The 17,349-nt window shown below is 48.3% G+C and overlaps 1 protein-coding gene across 1 annotated transcript in view; it reads right to left on the bottom strand.

Moving 5' to 3' along the window:
• Positions 1-9,727: 9,727 nt before the first annotated feature.
• Positions 9,728-17,349, bottom strand: part of RTF1 (RTF1 homolog, Paf1/RNA polymerase II complex component) — an 80,970-nt gene continuing 73,348 nt past the window's right edge. Inside the window, exons 10-18 of the mRNA XM_017530892.2 lie at positions 17,117-17,204; positions 16,909-17,016; positions 16,201-16,278; positions 15,454-15,575; positions 15,217-15,274; positions 14,103-14,180; positions 13,536-13,631; positions 12,403-12,514; positions 9,728-12,144 (exon numbers count right to left, since the gene is read on the bottom strand). Coding sequence (XP_017386381.1) covers positions 12,038-12,144; positions 12,403-12,514; positions 13,536-13,631; positions 14,103-14,180; positions 15,217-15,274; positions 15,454-15,575; positions 16,201-16,278; positions 16,909-17,016; positions 17,117-17,204 — 847 coding nt within the window. The 3' untranslated portion in view covers positions 9,728-12,037. The remainder of the gene's footprint in view (positions 12,145-12,402; positions 12,515-13,535; positions 13,632-14,102; positions 14,181-15,216; positions 15,275-15,453; positions 15,576-16,200; positions 16,279-16,908; positions 17,017-17,116; positions 17,205-17,349) is intronic.

Below are 17,349 nucleotides of genomic sequence, written 5' to 3'. Positions count from 1 at the left end.
GCTTATGCTTGTAATCCCAGCACTTTGGGAGGCCAAGGCCGGCAGATTGCTTGAGCCTGGGAGTTCCAGACCAGCCTGGGCAACATGGCGAAACCCTGTCTCTACTAAAGCTACAGAATATTGACTGGGCGTGGTGCATGTTCCTGTAGTCCCAGCTACTGGCGGGGAGGCTGAGGTGAGAGGATCACTTGAGCCTGGAGGTCTAGTCTACAAAGACCCATGACCATTCCACTGCACTACAGTCTGGGTGACAGAGCAATGCCCTATTTCTAAATAAATAAAGTGAACATATTGGAGAACTGAGGAAGGAAGCAAAATAATGTAAGAAAGAATGGGGACGAGGGAGGCAAGAGAAATTGAGGGAATGAAGGAGTGAGAGAAAGAAGGACATGGAGGAAACTGAACACTTGACTCCTTCATGGAGAACCTGGGAAATCACATCGCCACCTTCTCTAGGAGAATGGTCTGGAGGAATCTGAGTATGTGTGTGAGGGGTGTACCCGGCAGCTTGAAGGCCCTGGATCACTCGTATGTCAAACACTCACTCCTCCACCTCCTTCACAGCTACACCAACCTGTGGCAGGACGTGGGCTGGTGCTGCCTTCAGAGAGGGGGGCTGGGAGCAAACCCAAGGTTGGGGGAGCCAGCAAGGACCTGCCAGAACTGGAAAAGTAGGGAGGGCAATGAGGGGAGAGAACATGTTCTGTGTACCTGTGTGCCAGGTGATGTATGGACAGGGCTGGAGGTATAAACAGGCTGGGCACTGGGTCTCTGTCCCAGCTGCCAAGAAAAAGGGACAATTCTTTTTCTTCTTGTATCAGGCACTTGCCCAAGCCTTAGGTCTACTATACCAGCAGCCAGAGAATTGCTCTTTGCCGTACCTGCCCAGGTGTCTCTCACTGGAAAAGTGAGGGCAAACCTGGAAATGGGTGCTGAACTGAAAGCCAATCCCATAGATTCTTAGAGCAGTAAGGGGCCTTACATCTATCTATTCTCCTTGTTCACATTACAGAAGTAAAAAAGAGATTAAGTGGCTCCACCAGGCAGGTTAGGGCCATACAGCTAGTTGGTGGAAAAGGCAGTGTGTCCTGGCTAGGTCCCCTGACTTCCTGTGCTCTTGTTGACCAGGCTGGAGTGCAATGGTGTGATCAAGGCTCATTGCAACCTCTGCCTCTCAGGTTCAGGTGATTCTCCTGCCTCAGCCTCCCAAGTAGCTGGGATTATATGTGCCTGCCACCATGCCTGGCTAATTTTTGTATTTTGTGTTTTTAGTAGAGATGGGGTTTCACCATGTTGGCCAGGCTGGTCTTGAACTCCTGACCTCAGGTGATCTGCCCACCCAGGCCTCCCAAAGTGCTGGGATTACAGCTGTGAGCCACTTTGCCCAGCTGAGTTCTCAACTTAGCATGGCTCTTCTGTCCTGTTAATCATGCCAGGAATAAATGTTGAAACCCTAGAACATCTGTTCTCTTATGACTCAGTTTCCCCAGTCTTTGATGCTTGAATAGAAGGGATGTAGAGAAAATCACACTGACCAGTATGGAGGTGGATGGCCTCTTATGTATTGCCAAAAAAAAAAAAAAAAAAAAAAAAAAAAAAGTGGGTGGGGGGAATTAAAACACTTAAGTATTCAGCAAGTCAGAAAAAGTTTGTTTTGTTTTGAGAGGGAGTCTTGCTCTGTCACCCAGGATGAAGTGCAGTGGTGCAATCTCAGCTCACTGCAACCTCTGCCTCCTGGGCTCAGTTTTCCTGCCTCAGCCTCCCATGTAGCAGGGATTATAGGTGCATACCACCACGCCAAGCTAATTTTTTGTATTTTTAGTAGAGACAGGGTTTCACCATGTTGGCCAGGCTGGTCTCAAACTCCTGACCTCAGGTAATCCACCCATCTCAGCCTCCCAAAGTGCTGGGATTACAGGTGTGAGCCACTGCGCCCAACTGCAGGAGAAAGTTTTAAAAAATTAAACAACAAGAAAGGGGGAAACTGGGCTGTAGAAGAACGTGTTAAGGTTGTCTTTTGGTTTGAGTTTTTTGTTGTTGGTGTTACTGTTTTGAGACAAAGTCTCACTGTCACACAGACTGGAATGTGCGATCATGGCTCATTGCAACCTCCTGGGCTAAAGGGATCCTCCTGCCCCAGCCTCCTGAGTAGGTGGGACCACAGGCATGCACTACCATGCTCAAACTAATTTAATTTAAATTTTTTGTAGAGATGGAGTCTCTCTTTGTTGCCTAAGTCCTCAACTCCTGGCCTCAAACAATCTTCTTACTTCAGCTTCCCAAACTGCTGGGATTACAGGCATGAGCCATTGCACCCAGCCAGTGTGTCAAGGTTTTGATGGTCATTACGTGGCTATTCTAAGATAGGCCACAAGAGTCTCTCTGCCTTGGCCACAAGGCCAGCTACATGGGTCTGAGCAGAGAACATTTTTCTTTTTCCTTTATTTATTTATTTTTGAGACAGGGTCTCATTTAGTCACCCAGTCACCCAGGCTGGAGTGCAGTGGCGTGATCACAACTCACTTCAGTCTCAACTTCCTGGGCCCATGTGATCCTCCTGCCTTAGCCTCTCAGTAGCTGGGACTGCCAACACAGGCATGCGTCACAAGATGTGAGTGCAGTGATGCCCAGACAATTTTTAAATTTTTGGTAGAAATAGGGGTCTCACTACATTGTCCAGGCTGGTCTTGAATTCCTGGGCTCAAGCGATCCTCCTGCCTTGGCCTCCCAAACTGCTGGTTTGTAGGCGTGAGCCACTGTGCCCAGCCAGACCCATCTTCTTATCTTCTTATGGCATTTCAGTTAGTTGATCCTCCTGTTCCCTAGAGGTCTGCTTCTTTTTTTTTTTTTTTTTTTTTTTCTTGAGGCGGAGTCTCACTCTGTCACCCAGGCTGGAGTGCAATGGATCTCAGCTCACTGCAACCTAGGCTTCTGGGTTCAGGCAATTTTCCTGTGTCAGCTTTCAAGTAGCTGGGATTACAGGCACCTGCCACCATACCCAGCTAATTTTTTTTGTTCTTGTTGTTTTTAAGATGGGGTTTCACCAGGATGGCCAGGCTGGACTTGGACTCCTAACCTCAGGTGATCCACCCACCTCGGCCTCCCAAAGTGCTAGGATTACAGGCGTGAGCCACAGCGCCCAGCCAATATTTGTAGTTTTAATAGAGATGAGATTTCACCATATTGGCCAGGCTGGTCTTAAACTCCTGACCTCAGGTGATCCACCCACCTGGGCCTCCCTAAATGTTGGGATTACTGGTGTGAGCCACTGTACCCAGGCTGAAATCTGCTTCTTTAAGTGCCTGAGTCCTCACCCCCATCAAAGACCTTCAGGGCTGGGTGCAGTGGTTGGTAACTGTAATCCTAGCACTTTGGGTGGCCCAGGCAGAAGGATCACTTGAATGTAGAAATTTGAGGCCAGCCTGGGAAACATGTTGAAAACCATCTCTACAAAAAATAAGAAAATTAGCCAAGCATGGTGGCACATGCCTGTGGTCCCAGGTATTCAGGAGGAAGAGGTTGGAGGATCACCTGAGTCCAGGGAGGTAGAGGCTGCAGTCAGCTGAGATTGAGCTCCTGCCCTCCAGCCTGGGCAATAGATTGAAAGACGCAGTCTCAAAAAAAAAAAAAAGTCTTTCAGGATTTATCATGCCTGAGGGCTGCATGATAAATGGAGAACCACCACCCTGGGGTACAAAATGGGGAAGAAAAAGGCCTGGAAAATGGGATGTGTGTGCTGAGGGGTTTCTGGGGGCCTTACCCCCACCTGCCTCACAGCTGTGCCCCACCTCTACCCTATCCCCAGGGCAGCACCAGTGGCCCCAGGAGCATGAGTAAAATCACCACTCATCACCCAATGCCAGGCACAGTGCTGGTTTCCGCTTCCTAAGATAACAAGCAGAGCCGGTCACCTGGGGGAGAGAAGGGAAGGCGCAGCCTTTGAACGGTGCTCCTGAATGGGGCATCTGTTTCTTTGAAGCGATTTTAAGCCTTCTCCAGCAGGAGCAGAGCCTTTCTGGTGTGTGTGTGGTGTGTGTGTGGAGTGTGTGGTGGTGTGGGGGGGTTGTGTGTGGTGTTTGTGGCATGTGTATGTGGCATGTGTGTGTGGTTAAGGGTGTGGTGTGTGGTATGTGTGTATGGTGTGTGTGTGGTGTGTGTGATGCATGTGGTATGTGTGTAGTGGGTGTTTGGTGTGGTGTATGATGGGTGTTGTGTGTGAATGTGGTGTGTGTGTTGTGTGTTGTGTGTGTATGGTGTTTGTGGTGGGTGTTTGGTGTGGTGTATGATAGGTGTGTGTGAATGTGTTGTGTGTGGTGTGGCGTGTGTGCTGTGTGGTATGTGGTGTGTGCGGTGTGCAGTGTGTGTATGGTGTATGTGGTGGGTGTAGTGAGTGGCGTGGGTGTGTTGTTTGGTGTGTATGGTGTGTTGGCAGTGTGTGTGGTGTGTGTGTGGTATGTGTGGTGTATGTGTGGTGTGTGCATGGTGTGGTATGTGTGTGATGTGTGTGTGGTGTGGTGTGTGGTATGTGTGTGATTATGTGGTGTGCTGTGTGGTGATATGTGTGTGGTATATGGTGTGTGTGGTATATGATGTGGTGTCTGGTGTGTGAGTGTGGTGTGGTGTGTGGTGGGTGTGTGGTGTGTGATGTGTGTGGCGTATGGTGTGTGTGTGGTGTATGGTGTGTGCGTGGTGTGTGGTATGTGTGTGGTGTGTGGTATGGTGTGTGGTGGGTGTGTGGTGTGTGGTATGTGTGTGGTGTGTGGTACGTGTGGTGTGTGGTGTGGTGTGGTGTGTAGTGTGTGTGGTGTGTGTGGTGGGGGTGGGTAGGTAGGAGGGGGTTGGGCTGTCATGTTCCACTGGACCCGGTGGTGCAAGGTCTTATTCTATTAACTCCCAGACATGCTCTGTGGAACTTGGTGTCCTTCCAAGGTACTTTATGACCCAAAGACTCCAATATTCTGTGACAATACCTGTGATTCACTCAAGAATTCACAGAGCAGACACACTTTCATAGAGCAGCTGCTATTGTGCTAGGTGCAAAGGACACAGGAATGCGTGGATCCTGTGATGCCCCCCTGCTTCCCGGGAGTGATAGCGTTATCATTTTCATTGTCTTATGGAGGAAGGAAACCAGAAAGGGCCCAAGAAGAAAACAGGCCCGGAGACACTCAGTGGCTGCCTTCCCACTCTTTCCAAGGGGTTGTCAATGAGGGCGCTGGGAGTTTTGCTTTCTCAGCTGTTTCCTGCATACAGAACATTCCTCACCTCTGGTGGGTTCGATGTCCTTCTCTGTCAGGGCCTACTAGAGAGGGTGCTGGAGGGCTGCCCAGAGCCCAGTGGACGTGGAAGGATGGGAGAGTGGCGAGGGTCTTGTTTCTCCTGGAAAGAGGCGTGAATGTGTCTTCACCTGACAGGTGAGCCCTCAGCTCCCAGCCCCACCCGCTTTTCTTCGCCTCTAGGTTTCCCCTCCTTCCAGGCAATCTCTGACTTCATAAATGGATAGACTAGACTTTCTGTGAATATCCATGAATGGGTGCAAGGTTAAGTCAGCAGGGCTCAGGATCTAGCAGCGTTCACTGACCTTCCACAATCTGTCAGCCTTGTCTAAAACGAATCAAATGTGTTACCACGCCTGTGTACGCGCAGTAAGAACATGCTTCTGCCACTTCAGAAGCAAGGTTTCCGATCCCTCTCAGGAGCCTGCGTTCCTGTGATCCTCCTTCTTCTCCAGAACTCAGAGCCCGCAGAACCTCACCCAGTGCAAAGAGGGGCGAAGGGGACAGGAAGCGTCTGAAGTCAGGGACTCGGCTTGCTTGGGGAGGCGCCCACTGTAGGAACGCCTGGGACTTTGTCGGCCTCTCTCCCTGACGCCGTCACCGTCACCGCCACCAGGGAACTTCCCTGCATCGTGTAGTCACGGTGACGTGGGGGACGGGGGCGGTGGTGGTTGGGAGGTGCAGCTCCTAGTTCCATCTGTGAGCTCTGCGCTTGCAGGCGTGACCTCCAGACCTCGGGCATGCGTGGGTACCTAGTCCACAGAGCATGCGGTGGCGCAGGGTCCGGGACCCCAATGCCCATGCGCCTCCGTGTGGGCCGTGTGCAAGCGGGGGTCCAGCTCGCAACTCCCAACACTTGCGTCCGGGGTTATCTGCGCCCTGGGCCGCTGGGACCCCGGCTCTTCTGAGGCTGCCGGCCAGGAGTGGGGAAAAAGTGGGGAAGGGGAGCAGAGCGCCCTGGAATGCAGCGGCCCCGCGCCTCCTCCCTTGCCACGTGGGCTGGGCGCTAACGGCACCAGCGGCTTGCGGGGCCAGGGATTCGGAGGCTGGTGCCGTGGACACGGGTGGCGCCCAGGCCAGTGCAGGGGGTGCAGTGGAGACGCCGCGCGGAGAGCACCGAAGGGCTTGCCACGCAAAATCCATGGTCAACCTGCGCCTTTCGGCCTTGCCAGGTGAAGGGGTGTGCTGCATCGCACGTGTTTAGCCAAGCAGGCCCATCCATGGCTAAATGAGGAAAAGTATTCGATTTTTTTTCTTTTAAATAGAAATGGAGTCTATGTTAACCAGGTTCGTATTGAATTCCTATCCCCAAGCGATCCTCCCTCCTTGGTCTCCCAAACTGCTGGGATTACAGGTGGAAGACACTATGCAGGGCCCAAAAGTATCTATCTTTTGAAGAAGTATGGAGGTAATCATCATGGGAAGGGTCAGAATTTTGTTGGGCTTCTTTACACTTACCTTCTGGTTTGGTACTATTTTGAGTTTTCACTACTCTTGAGGGTGGTGGGTAGGTCAGGCCTCAGTTGGGGCCAGCAGGAAGGTGGCGAGCTGGCAGCCTTCAACGCCTTCAGAAGGCTGGTCAGTAAAGAAGGTGAGCATTGGCCTTGGGGTAGTGACAACAAGGGCCTGGCCCGAGGCAGCCCTCATTCCCTGGAGGATTCCCCAGGCCAGCCCAGAGCCGACCTGTGAGAACCTCGATCTGGAGGCAGGGTCTCTTCTCCCCCACCCCTGCCCAAAGTGGGGCTGCCTGGCGTCTCTAGGTCCTGCCCACTGCCCAGTGCTTCAGCCCTTCGTCAGCCCACTCCGGGGGTGCTTCCTCTCCTCCTGGGTCCAGCAGCTTCACTCTCATTAAGAACAGCATTTAACAAACCCCTACTGAGGACAGGAACACTTAATATTCAACACGATCCTGACAGGTTTTTTTTTTTCCAAAGGTGGAAAACTTATGGCTCAAAGGTGTTAAGTAGCTCCGCTCTAGATAGTAGTAAGTGGCAGAGCAGGGATCTGTAAGCGGCAGAAGGGCCCCTTTCCTAAGCCTGGGTGCCTTTTGGCTCTTGGCCCTCCCTTCGATCCTGAGAATGGTCTGGAAGCCCTAGACATGCCTATCTATGCTCCAGTGCCTAGAATTCCCATCTCCCTGTCCCCTGGGGCTGGCCTGTGGAAACTTAGAGAAGGCAGGCTGCCTTTTGGCCCTGTCTTAGCGCTGCCATTCCTTTCAGTTCCTTAACACCCTCCTTGCCGAGGGAGCTCAGTAGTCCCCACTTGGGTCAGGGAAATCATGAAGAAAATCTGAGCTGGGGGTTGGCTTCTAGGGCTGCTGGATCACAGCCACCTACAGGAACAGTATCCCTCCTGGGAAAACATGGCCAGGGAGAGGAAGTTGACCAACGTAGCACCCTTCTTCCTTCCAGTTGCACCCCAGGTGGTCAGCTTTCTGCCTTCTCAGAGATAGGTAGCAAGTGGCTGCCCCAGAGCACCCAAATCCTGGAAGATAAGCAAGCTGTTGTCATCTGCCCAGAACCCCTGCTCTCTAGGCCCCACTGCTCCCATCAGTTAGATAATGGGAGTGCTTTTTGTTTTTGTTTTTTGAGACAGAGCTTTTGCTCTGTCACCAGGTGCCAGGCTGGAGTGCAGTGGCGCGATCTCGGCTCACTGCAGCCTCTGCCTCCAGGGTTCAAGCAATTCTCCTGCCTCAGCCTCCTGAGTAGCTGAGACTACAGGTGCGCACCACCACGCCCAGCTAATTTTTTGTATTTTTAGTAGAGACGGGGTTTCACCATGTTGGCCAGGATGGTCTGGATCTCTTGACCTCGTGATCCGCCTGCCGCAGCCTCCCAAAGTGCTGGGATTACAGGCTTGAGCCACCATGCCCGGCAGATAATGGGAGTGCTACAGAGTAGATGAAAACCTCATTGGATGCATTTGCAGGGTAAGCAACCTTTCCACCACTAGAAGCAGTCTTGGACATGGCTCTTACCACCGTGACTGTCATCTCTTGCCTTCTTAAAGGGTGTAGAAGATCCAGGATCTTCTTGCTTCCTAGGTAAAAATGTGTTCAGAGAGGTTAGAGACACAGCCTCAGGCACTGGGGAAGGGGAGGACTACAGATCTTCCCAGCATGGGGGCATAAAGGAAGATCAATGTTTCCTCCATAGCCACACTCAGTCCCTGGGCACCCCCTTCATACTCATAATGGCCAGAAGATAGGAAAGCAAAGGAACTATGCCTAGGCCAATTTAAAGGTGAAAGGAGCTGGACAGTGGCTCATGCCTGCAATCCCAGCATTTTGGGAGCCTGAGGTGGGAGGATCACTTGAGGCCAGGAATTCAAGACCAGCAGCAAGACTCCGTCTCAACAGAAAATTTTAGGCAGGTGAGATGATGCATGACTATAGTCCCAACTACTTGGGATGCTGAGATGGGCAGATCACTTGAGCCTGGGAGGTTGAGGCTGCAGTGAGCTGTGACTACACCACTGTACTCCATGGAGCCTGGACAGCAGAGACCCTGTTTCAAAAAGCGGGGGAAAAAAAAACAAGGTTGAAAGGCCCAGATTCTCACTAGGGTTAGGCAATACATCAGGGGTCTACTTAGCTCTGTTAAAGCTTGTTGGTCTCTTACCAAGATAGGAGGTAAACCAGGACAACTGGAGATTTCCCTACCAGAGAGGCTTAGGGAAACCAGGCTGCTAAAGAGTTGACAATGGTAACTTCCACTTTTGTGGGCACAGAGGAGGAAAAAGAACAAGAGAGACTCTCCTGGACTTTCAAAACAGCTTTAAGAGTTGCCACTCAGGATGCAATCCTTAGACTAAATCTGATCCCTTTGTTAAAATGGCATAAAGTTTATTTACAATATTGGTACAGTTTGAGTGACAAGTCAGGACTTCACAAAAGCAAAAACAATTCTTTTTTTTTCTTTTTTCTATACATTAGATCCTTGGCCAGCAAAAACAATTCTTTTTGAAGGGAAGTGGCAAGTGGCAGGCAGTAGACTTTCCCTACACCTGCCAGAAACAAGACAGGCAAACAGACCTATATGAATTATGAACTAGGCATATGGACACTGGCCTTTTTGCTTCTTGGAAGGAACTAAAAAAATGCATAAAACCACCTTGGGTGCTGCACCCTTCAACAGTGAAACCATACTGTGGAGGCAAGAGGGGCCCACTGAGACAATTCCCTAGCACAAGAAATAGTATGAGCCACCAAGAAATCCTAGTTGGTGGGACAAAGCCAATGCCTGGCCAAGATCTTGGTTCAGAGGCCCTGCCTCAGCTGAGACTGGAGACAAGTCCTGAGTCTTGATCTCAATTGCTACGGAGGCTACTCGGGTGAAAAATTACCTTCTGGTCTTCTTTGGTTGGCTTTTCTCCCTGCTGTGTTCTTTGGTATCTCGCGGTGTTGTAGCAGCTGTGTGTGGGGAGGTAGTGGCAAAGTAGCTACAGTGTGATGCAGTTTTAATAAAAATTTTATTACACAGCCATAATGTAATCAACACTTCTCCAAATCCAAATGATACTAAATACAGATCTACATGGTGGATCAGAATGACTCCAGCAAATTATCTGGATTCTATAATTTTATGTCTTTTAAAACCAGAAATCAAAAAAAAAGTCCAAGTTCATCATGATAGGAGAGGTCCCAGCAGCTCCAGGACTCTGCTGGAGTCCAGGCAATGTTAACAGTCTGTGATTCCACATTTACACAATAGTCTATAAAGAGTTTCGGTCAATGGACTATTCAAGTATATATGATTTAACGAGTCCATCACCACTCCTTTGCCCAACCAAACTGTGTCACAGCTACCACACAGCTGTGTTACAGTCATATTTAGCAATTTTACAGTCACAATACTCCTTTAAAACCATCCATTGCTGTTTTTAAAATAAAAAAATGTAAACTAAGTTAAAGCGACACTGAGGCTCTACTAAACCCAAAAGAGTTACCAAGTTCATTTTTATGTTTAAATACAACTTACAAGTCCATGATTTCCCATCATCCCCCTTCCTTATACAAAAGCAGGGTGAAGAAGTACAAAGCAGAGCTTTTGGATTCCTCTCCTGTGGAGATCAGGAGCTCTCAGCTGTTCCTTTAGCTTAGTTCTTGGTATATATAGTCAGCTGTACTTTGTTCTGAAAAGATTTGTTAAATGCCACTTTTATTTACACTTGGAGCTTTACACCTGAGAATGATTATCAAGCAGTCAGCTTATCTCTTTTCAAACATTTCATAAAGACATACACACCTCTGCTGGCTTCACCCTAGCTGCACAACAATATATATGCTGACCATATATATGTATACACACACACAAAACTGCACATGCTTGAAACATTTGCAACCTAATTCTTTTTTTTTGAGATAGAGTCTCACTTTGTTGCCCAGGCTGGAGTGCAGTGGTGCAATCTCGGCTCACCGCAACCTCCACCTACTGGGTTCAAGAGATTTTCCTGTCTCAGCCCTCCGAGTAGCTGGGATTACAGGCAGGCAACACCATGCCCGGCTAAGTTTTGTATTTTTAGTAGAGACGGGGTTTCACCATGTTAGCCAGGCTGGTCTCGAACTCTTGACCTCAGGTGATCCGCCTTCCTCGGCCTCCCAAAGTGCTGGGATTACAGGTGTGAGCCACCACGCCCAGCGCAACCTAATTCTTTTTGTGTTTGCTCTCCACATTCATGGTGAGTTATTCTCTTCAAAACAAAACAAAATGTAATTCTTGCCGAATCAGCAAAACAGAATCACTAGGAAGAGGCTGGTATACTGAGTGAGGAAAAGAAGTTCTATGTTCAGCCAAGAAGCTGTGGTCTGCACCCACGGGATGAGCAAGACATTCTCTGCCCTACCTGGTACGTGGCCATGGACTTCCCTTCCCTACGTGCCAGGACACAGCCTGCAGGTCAGGGGGCTAAACTGGGGAGTTTTCTCCAAAGTCAGGAAGAGATGGGGAGGAGCAGGTGGGGATGGGGAGGTTACACAGCTACAGCAGTCAGGCCCGTTTAGTAAGAAGAATCACATTTAATGAGTTTCTTTCTTGCAGTTTCAGATGCTCAAGTACAGCTGAAAAAAATCTGAAACAGCTATAGACCCATGACAGACTGATACAAAGAGTACTGCATTTTTAAAAAATGATAAAAAAATCCACACACTTACACACACACACATACACACTCTCGCTCTCTCAAATTAGACCCCCCCCACCCAACAAATGTACACGTTTTGGAAACTAAACTGGTTTTGAAAACCCTTCTTCCAAAAAGAAGGGCAGAAGAGAAAGATAAAGGAAGGAAGGAGGACTGCAGGTGCCCAATCCCCACTCCCTCCACAAGGTCAAGTGCCGAATGTTCAATGGGTGGGCCAAGGCAGTCTGTAGAGGAGACCACCCTGTGCTGCTGCTATCGCCCAGGGGCTCCAGCAAGATTCCCAGCTCCACGGTAATACTGAATGCGTGCAGAGTGGCCAATGAACTGCGCAGTTAAAAAAAAACAAAAGGCAAACACAAATCTAAAGACATGAATAAAGCCCAAGAGAGCCCAGGCCCATACTGCGTGGGGCCCTGGGGGGAGGGGAGGCTGGTGGGAGATGGTGTGCAGACAAGGGAGGTCTATACAGCAAATGGTTTATATTACAGATGACTGGCAGTTTAGAGTCTCTTCCCAGTTCAACAGCTGCTCCAGCCCAAAGAGGCTAAATCAAAGGAAAGGAGGAAAGGCGGGACACTGCGATGGGGCATGCAGGGTCAGAAGCAGCAAGCTGGGTGTGCTCAAATAAGCCCTCGTCGTTTTTTGTAGTCTTCCAAGTTCAGAGATCTCCTTGGAGCCCCATCCTTGGCTGGTGGAGCCTTGGAGGTGATGGCCAAAGCCTTTGACTCTGTGGCAAAGAAGAGCAAGTTGGCAGCTGAGATCCCACAAAGTCCTCTTAGTCCCGTGCTTCACTATGGTAGGCAGCCTCCTGACTGTGGCCCTATTCCCTTTTCACCATACCTGCAGCCTGTATTGGCCTGGCCTGTGGATGTCGATGAGCCAACACCCCCATTTCTTCCCTTAAAAGTGGGCTTCCTTGTTACCCCAGAGAACCATGGATCCAGCTGGTCCTCAGCCCTCACCATCACCCTCCACCCTCACATACCTGAGCTGGGAACTTGTAAATCAATCTTCACATCAAAATCATGTACTTTGAACAGATCTTCTGAGAGGTCACTGGCTGACTTAGAATTCAAATCTTTATCTTTGCCCTGACCCTGGAATGTGAAGAGGAAAACTAATGATAACAGCATAAATGCAAGTGGATTTCAGGCAGCAGCAGCCACTGATGGTAGAAAGCTCTTATTTGAGTTCATTAGATTTTCCTACTAAGGCCCCCTTCTGATTCCTTCTCTCAGAGGGAGGACAGGAGAGAACAAGAACAAAGAGCTTTCTCTCCTGAAGGCTAAAAGCACAGAAAAGAGGGCAGGCTCATGTCTGTGGTATGAAGGTAGAAAGGGTGGGCTTACAACAACAGGTAACTTCCTGACTTAATATTTCAAAAGTCCTTAGACCAGTTAGACTGCAACTGGAAAAGGCTTAACTTGGACAGAAAATTGCTTTTTTTTTTTTTGAGATGGAATCTCGCTCTTGTCACCCAGGCTGGAGTGCAATGGGGCGATCTCAGCTCACTGCAACCTCTATCTCCCAGGTTCAACCAATTCCCCTGCCTCAGCCTCCCGAGTAGATGGGATTACAGGAGCTTGCCACCATACTCAGCTAATTTTTTTTTGTATTTTTAGTGGAGACGGGGTTTCACCATGTTGGCTAAGCTGGTCTTGAACTCCTGACCTTAGGTGATTCGCCCACCTCGGCCTCCCAAAGTGCTGGGATTACAGGCATGAGCCACTGCGCCCAGCCAGAAAACTGCTTTTAAATGTGCCATTTTCAACAAGCTTTCACTTTTACAATGTCTTATCCTTATGCTATCTCTCCTCCTGTGAAGTTGGCAGGATATATAGTAGTACCCTCATTTTACATAGGAGAAAAGGGGATGTCGAGGGCTAAAAGCCAGGAGCCAAAGAACACACTCAAGGCCCTAGGTAAACAGTGGTGTTAGGTTTAGTATTAAGGTTGTCTGTTGATTATGTTTGTAAATAACTGGGATGGAGAAGAGACTCCAAGAGGGACTCCCTGTTCCTCAAGGTGGAAAAATCAAGCCCAAACTAGACAAGGTGCTTGTTTGGTGTCTGAGCCAGCAGCCTTGCTCAGCAGGCAACAGGGTGGTACCACACTTGCCTTGCTCATTTCCTTTGGAGCATCTGGTAACACTCCAGAACCATATTTTGCATTCAGCTGGGCCAAGATGGCAGCTTGAACAGCTGGGTCTCTGGACTGAAAAAGAAAATAAGTTATTTTAGAAATCGTTTGACACTCACAGAGTCCTACTGCCAGATTCTTTCCCACCTACCAAACTAACATCACAAGCACCACAGCAGACCCATCAGCAGCTAGTGGGGTTTTCCTCAAAGCAGCAAAAAAAAAAAAAAAGCAATTAAAAGCTTGAAAGCCAAGCCCAGCCCAGCCAGGCCCTGGCTAAGAGACACATTACTAAGGTCTGGAGCACCATAAACCCACCCTGATATGGGGGTCAGTCACTAGGTTTCTATAAATCCATGCCATGTTTTCACTACCTATATGCCCTACAGCCAGATAAAAAAGGAAGTATCCAGACCCCAGAGCTTCAGACAAGCAAATCCCAGCTAAGAAAACATTATTTTTAACTTCTTTATTAATTTCCTAATGGAATTCATTTTACGTCCTAGAATCTAGGTCCTGACTAAAACGTCCTCTTTCAGCACTCACATTAGAAACGATGGTAGGCTTGCACTGCCGCCGGGTAAATGGATCCATCTGTTGGTTTTTCATGTTGTGACTTTCAGCCTGAAACAGAGAGCATGCACCACAGAACTGTACCTCCACCCTCCTCCTCTCATTCACCATAAGCTCACAGGCAAATAAGTCTTTGCAAGGGACTGGGGGAAAAAAATGTCTATTATCCTTTTCCTTTAAAAAAAAAAATTTTTTTTTTTTTCCGGATGGAGTCTCGCCCTGTCGCCCAAGCTGAAGTGCAGTGGTGCCATCTCAGCTCACTGCAACCTCGGCCTCTCAGGTTCAAGCGATTCTCCTGCCTCAGCCTCTCCAGCAGCTGGGACTACAGGCACAAGCTACCATAACCGACTAATTTTTGTATTTTTAATAAAGACAGGGTTTCACCATATTATCCAGGCTGGTCTCAAACTCCTGACCTCAGGTGATCCACCCAGCTTGCCTCCCAAAGTGCTGGGATTACAGGCGTGAGCCACCAAACCTGCTAATTTTTATTTTTTAGATGGATTCTCCTCTGTTGCCCAGGCTAAAGTGCAGTGGCACAATCTTGGCTCACTGCACCCTCTGCCTCCCAGGTTCAAGTGAATCTTGTGCCTCAGCCTCCCAAGTAGCTGGGATTACAGGTGTGCACCACCATGCCCGGCTAATTTTTGTATTTTTAGTAGAGACAGGGTTTCGTAATGTTGGTCAGGCTGGTCTCAAACTCCTGACCTCAGGTGATCCACCCGCCTTGGCCTCCCAAAGTGCTGGGATTACAGGTGTGAGCCACTGCGCCCAGCATATTACTCCTTTCCCTTCGAGAATACAAGTAGATATGAGGGCAACAACCAAGAAACAGAAACTAGGAAGAAACGAACACTTGTGGAGTAGATAATAAGGGTGAGAAGAGGTAGGACAGGGCAGAAGACTGCTGCTTTTCATTATGAATTAATATATTTTATCAATGTATGTGAATATACAGAGAGAGTATGTATATGTTAAGTGTATATGTTATTTCAATAATTAAAAAATAAACTTGGGCAAGATATAGAAAAGATGTCATATTTTATTAATTAACTTTGTTTTAGTGATTCAGATAAAGTTTTCTTACCACAAGGGCCTTCTCAGACTCCACAATGTTCCACTCCCGGTTCCGCTGATTGATGTAACTATGGGGTGAGTAAGAGGGATGAGTCAGTGACTGTGAAAGGAGGAAGGGAGGGAGGGAGTCACTGAGCCCTGAACCCAGATACCTGTGGGGTCAGTGCAGCACAGAGTGTACAGGCCACAGGCTTGCCTGATAATTTTGGCCAAAGTCTATGGGCCAAAAACAGGCTCCATAACACACCTGATAGCAGATATGTTCTTGGTCCGCTGGCGGTCCAGGGCCTCTGCCCGTTCCTCCAGCTCATTCAGCTGATCTTGGATTTGTTTGGCCTTGTCCTGATCCCCCAGGTCCTCAGCCATGGCCTACACAGAGAGATGTGTGAGTTCTTGGCTACAACTGGCTCTGTATCAAGTCTCCCCTTACTTCCAGCACAGGCAAGTTATCTCATGTGGTAAGCTCAGGACAGCAGATGTGGAAGAATATTGCAGAAGTACTTTACAAACACAAGATATAATTTACACTATAGTAGCGCACAGTACAGTGGGGAACATCTTCCCATACTGCTACCTGGCTGTGGGTCCCTGGTGGCAGTAGAACCCCAGGCCTCATAGGGTGACTAAACCACCATAACAAGGCCCACCCCAACCTGGTGTGAAGAATGGAAAATCACCTGCCACAGGTGGCCCTGACAGTGTCATCTGTCTGTTCAGACCAGTGTTGAATACTACCCCAGGATCTATTTTATTACGCAGGAAACTAAAGTGACTAGAAAGTCAGAAGATTGGCACACAGAAGATCAGTTTGAATTTAGGGAATGGAAAATGGCCAAGGAACGTTGCCCAGGTGACAAGAACACACTGTGTTGCTTATAATCGAGCCCAGAATTTTCTCCCAATCCTGCCACCACTAACTTGGCAGAGGATGAACAAGTCTGATTTCCACATCTCCTTACAGGCTGAGAAAAGAGGCTTGAGCACAAACCCTTACCTTTTCCTTCAGTAGCTGAGTCTTCTTCATAGCGTAGTTCGGTGGAGCTTTTCTGAACCTTTCTTTCTCTTTTACAATCTGTACCAGAGAGGAGATACCAGCAGTGAGGTATTCCTAAGCTATTTTTGTAGACAGGCTAAGTGAGCCCATTTTGGACGCAAACAGCTAGTTACAAGGGGGCTGCTCTTCCTATAGCAGTATCATGCCCCAGAGAGAAAGACAGCGAGTTCATTCCAAGGGATACTATGCTGCTTCCCGGGTCACGGAGATTCTTCTGGGACAGTCTGAAGGAACATGCACCAATAAACAGCAGCAACCCAAGGGCCTGGCAGTGTAAGGCTAGCCACTGTCCAAGAGAACAGAGATCAAATAATTTTACCAAGATGTTTTGGAGAAGGAAAACTCTTGAAGGATCAAGCCTAGCAGAATACAGATCCCTGAACTCTAAATACACTTTAGTGTAAGTAGTCTCATTTGCTGTCTCATCTGAACTCTGAATACACTTTAGTCTACGTTAGCCTCATCTGGACATGAGAATGGATAGAAAAAAGCTCAATGAACTATAAATAATAAGGTAGTAATATTAGTATTCCCTCATTTTTATGCATAGCTAAAAATGTCAAGATACAGGGAAATAAGAGGATCATGTTCTTCTCTGAACACTGGTTCTTGATGAACCTCCAGGCTCTGGGTCACCAGGTTTCTTACCTCTTCAATGTCCTGATCATTAAATTTATAATTAAGAGCTTCTTTAATAGATAATTCCTTTTTACTGATTTCATCTAGAGTGGGCAACTGCATGCCAGCAGAGAACATCTGGATCAAAAATACAATACAAGGTTATTAGTAAGGGATTTTAGAAAGATATTTTTCTCAACGTGCATGAACAACTGCTAGGTAATCTCTAGTCACGTACCGCTTCTTTCCACTTCATAAATTCACTTTCGGTGAATTCTTGATTTGAGACAAACTCTAAACGGAACACGCGTTGGTCATTGCCATGCCTACATAAAACAGAGAAAGGATCTCCAAGAAATGTGCTTGTTTACTGTAGTACAAGCAAAGGAACCTTACCAGACTGTGTACTACCTGTATCCACCTATTGCAGTGGTTCTCAATCCTAGATACCCTATAAAATCATTCCAGGTT

This window comes from Cebus imitator, unplaced genomic scaffold (genome assembly GCF_001604975.1).
Source record: "Cebus imitator isolate Cc_AM_T3 unplaced genomic scaffold, Cebus_imitator-1.0 Scaffold70, whole genome shotgun sequence".
NCBI lineage: Eukaryota > Metazoa > Chordata > Mammalia > Primates > Cebidae > Cebus > Cebus imitator.
This window is presented reverse-complemented; position numbering and strand designations above follow the sequence as displayed.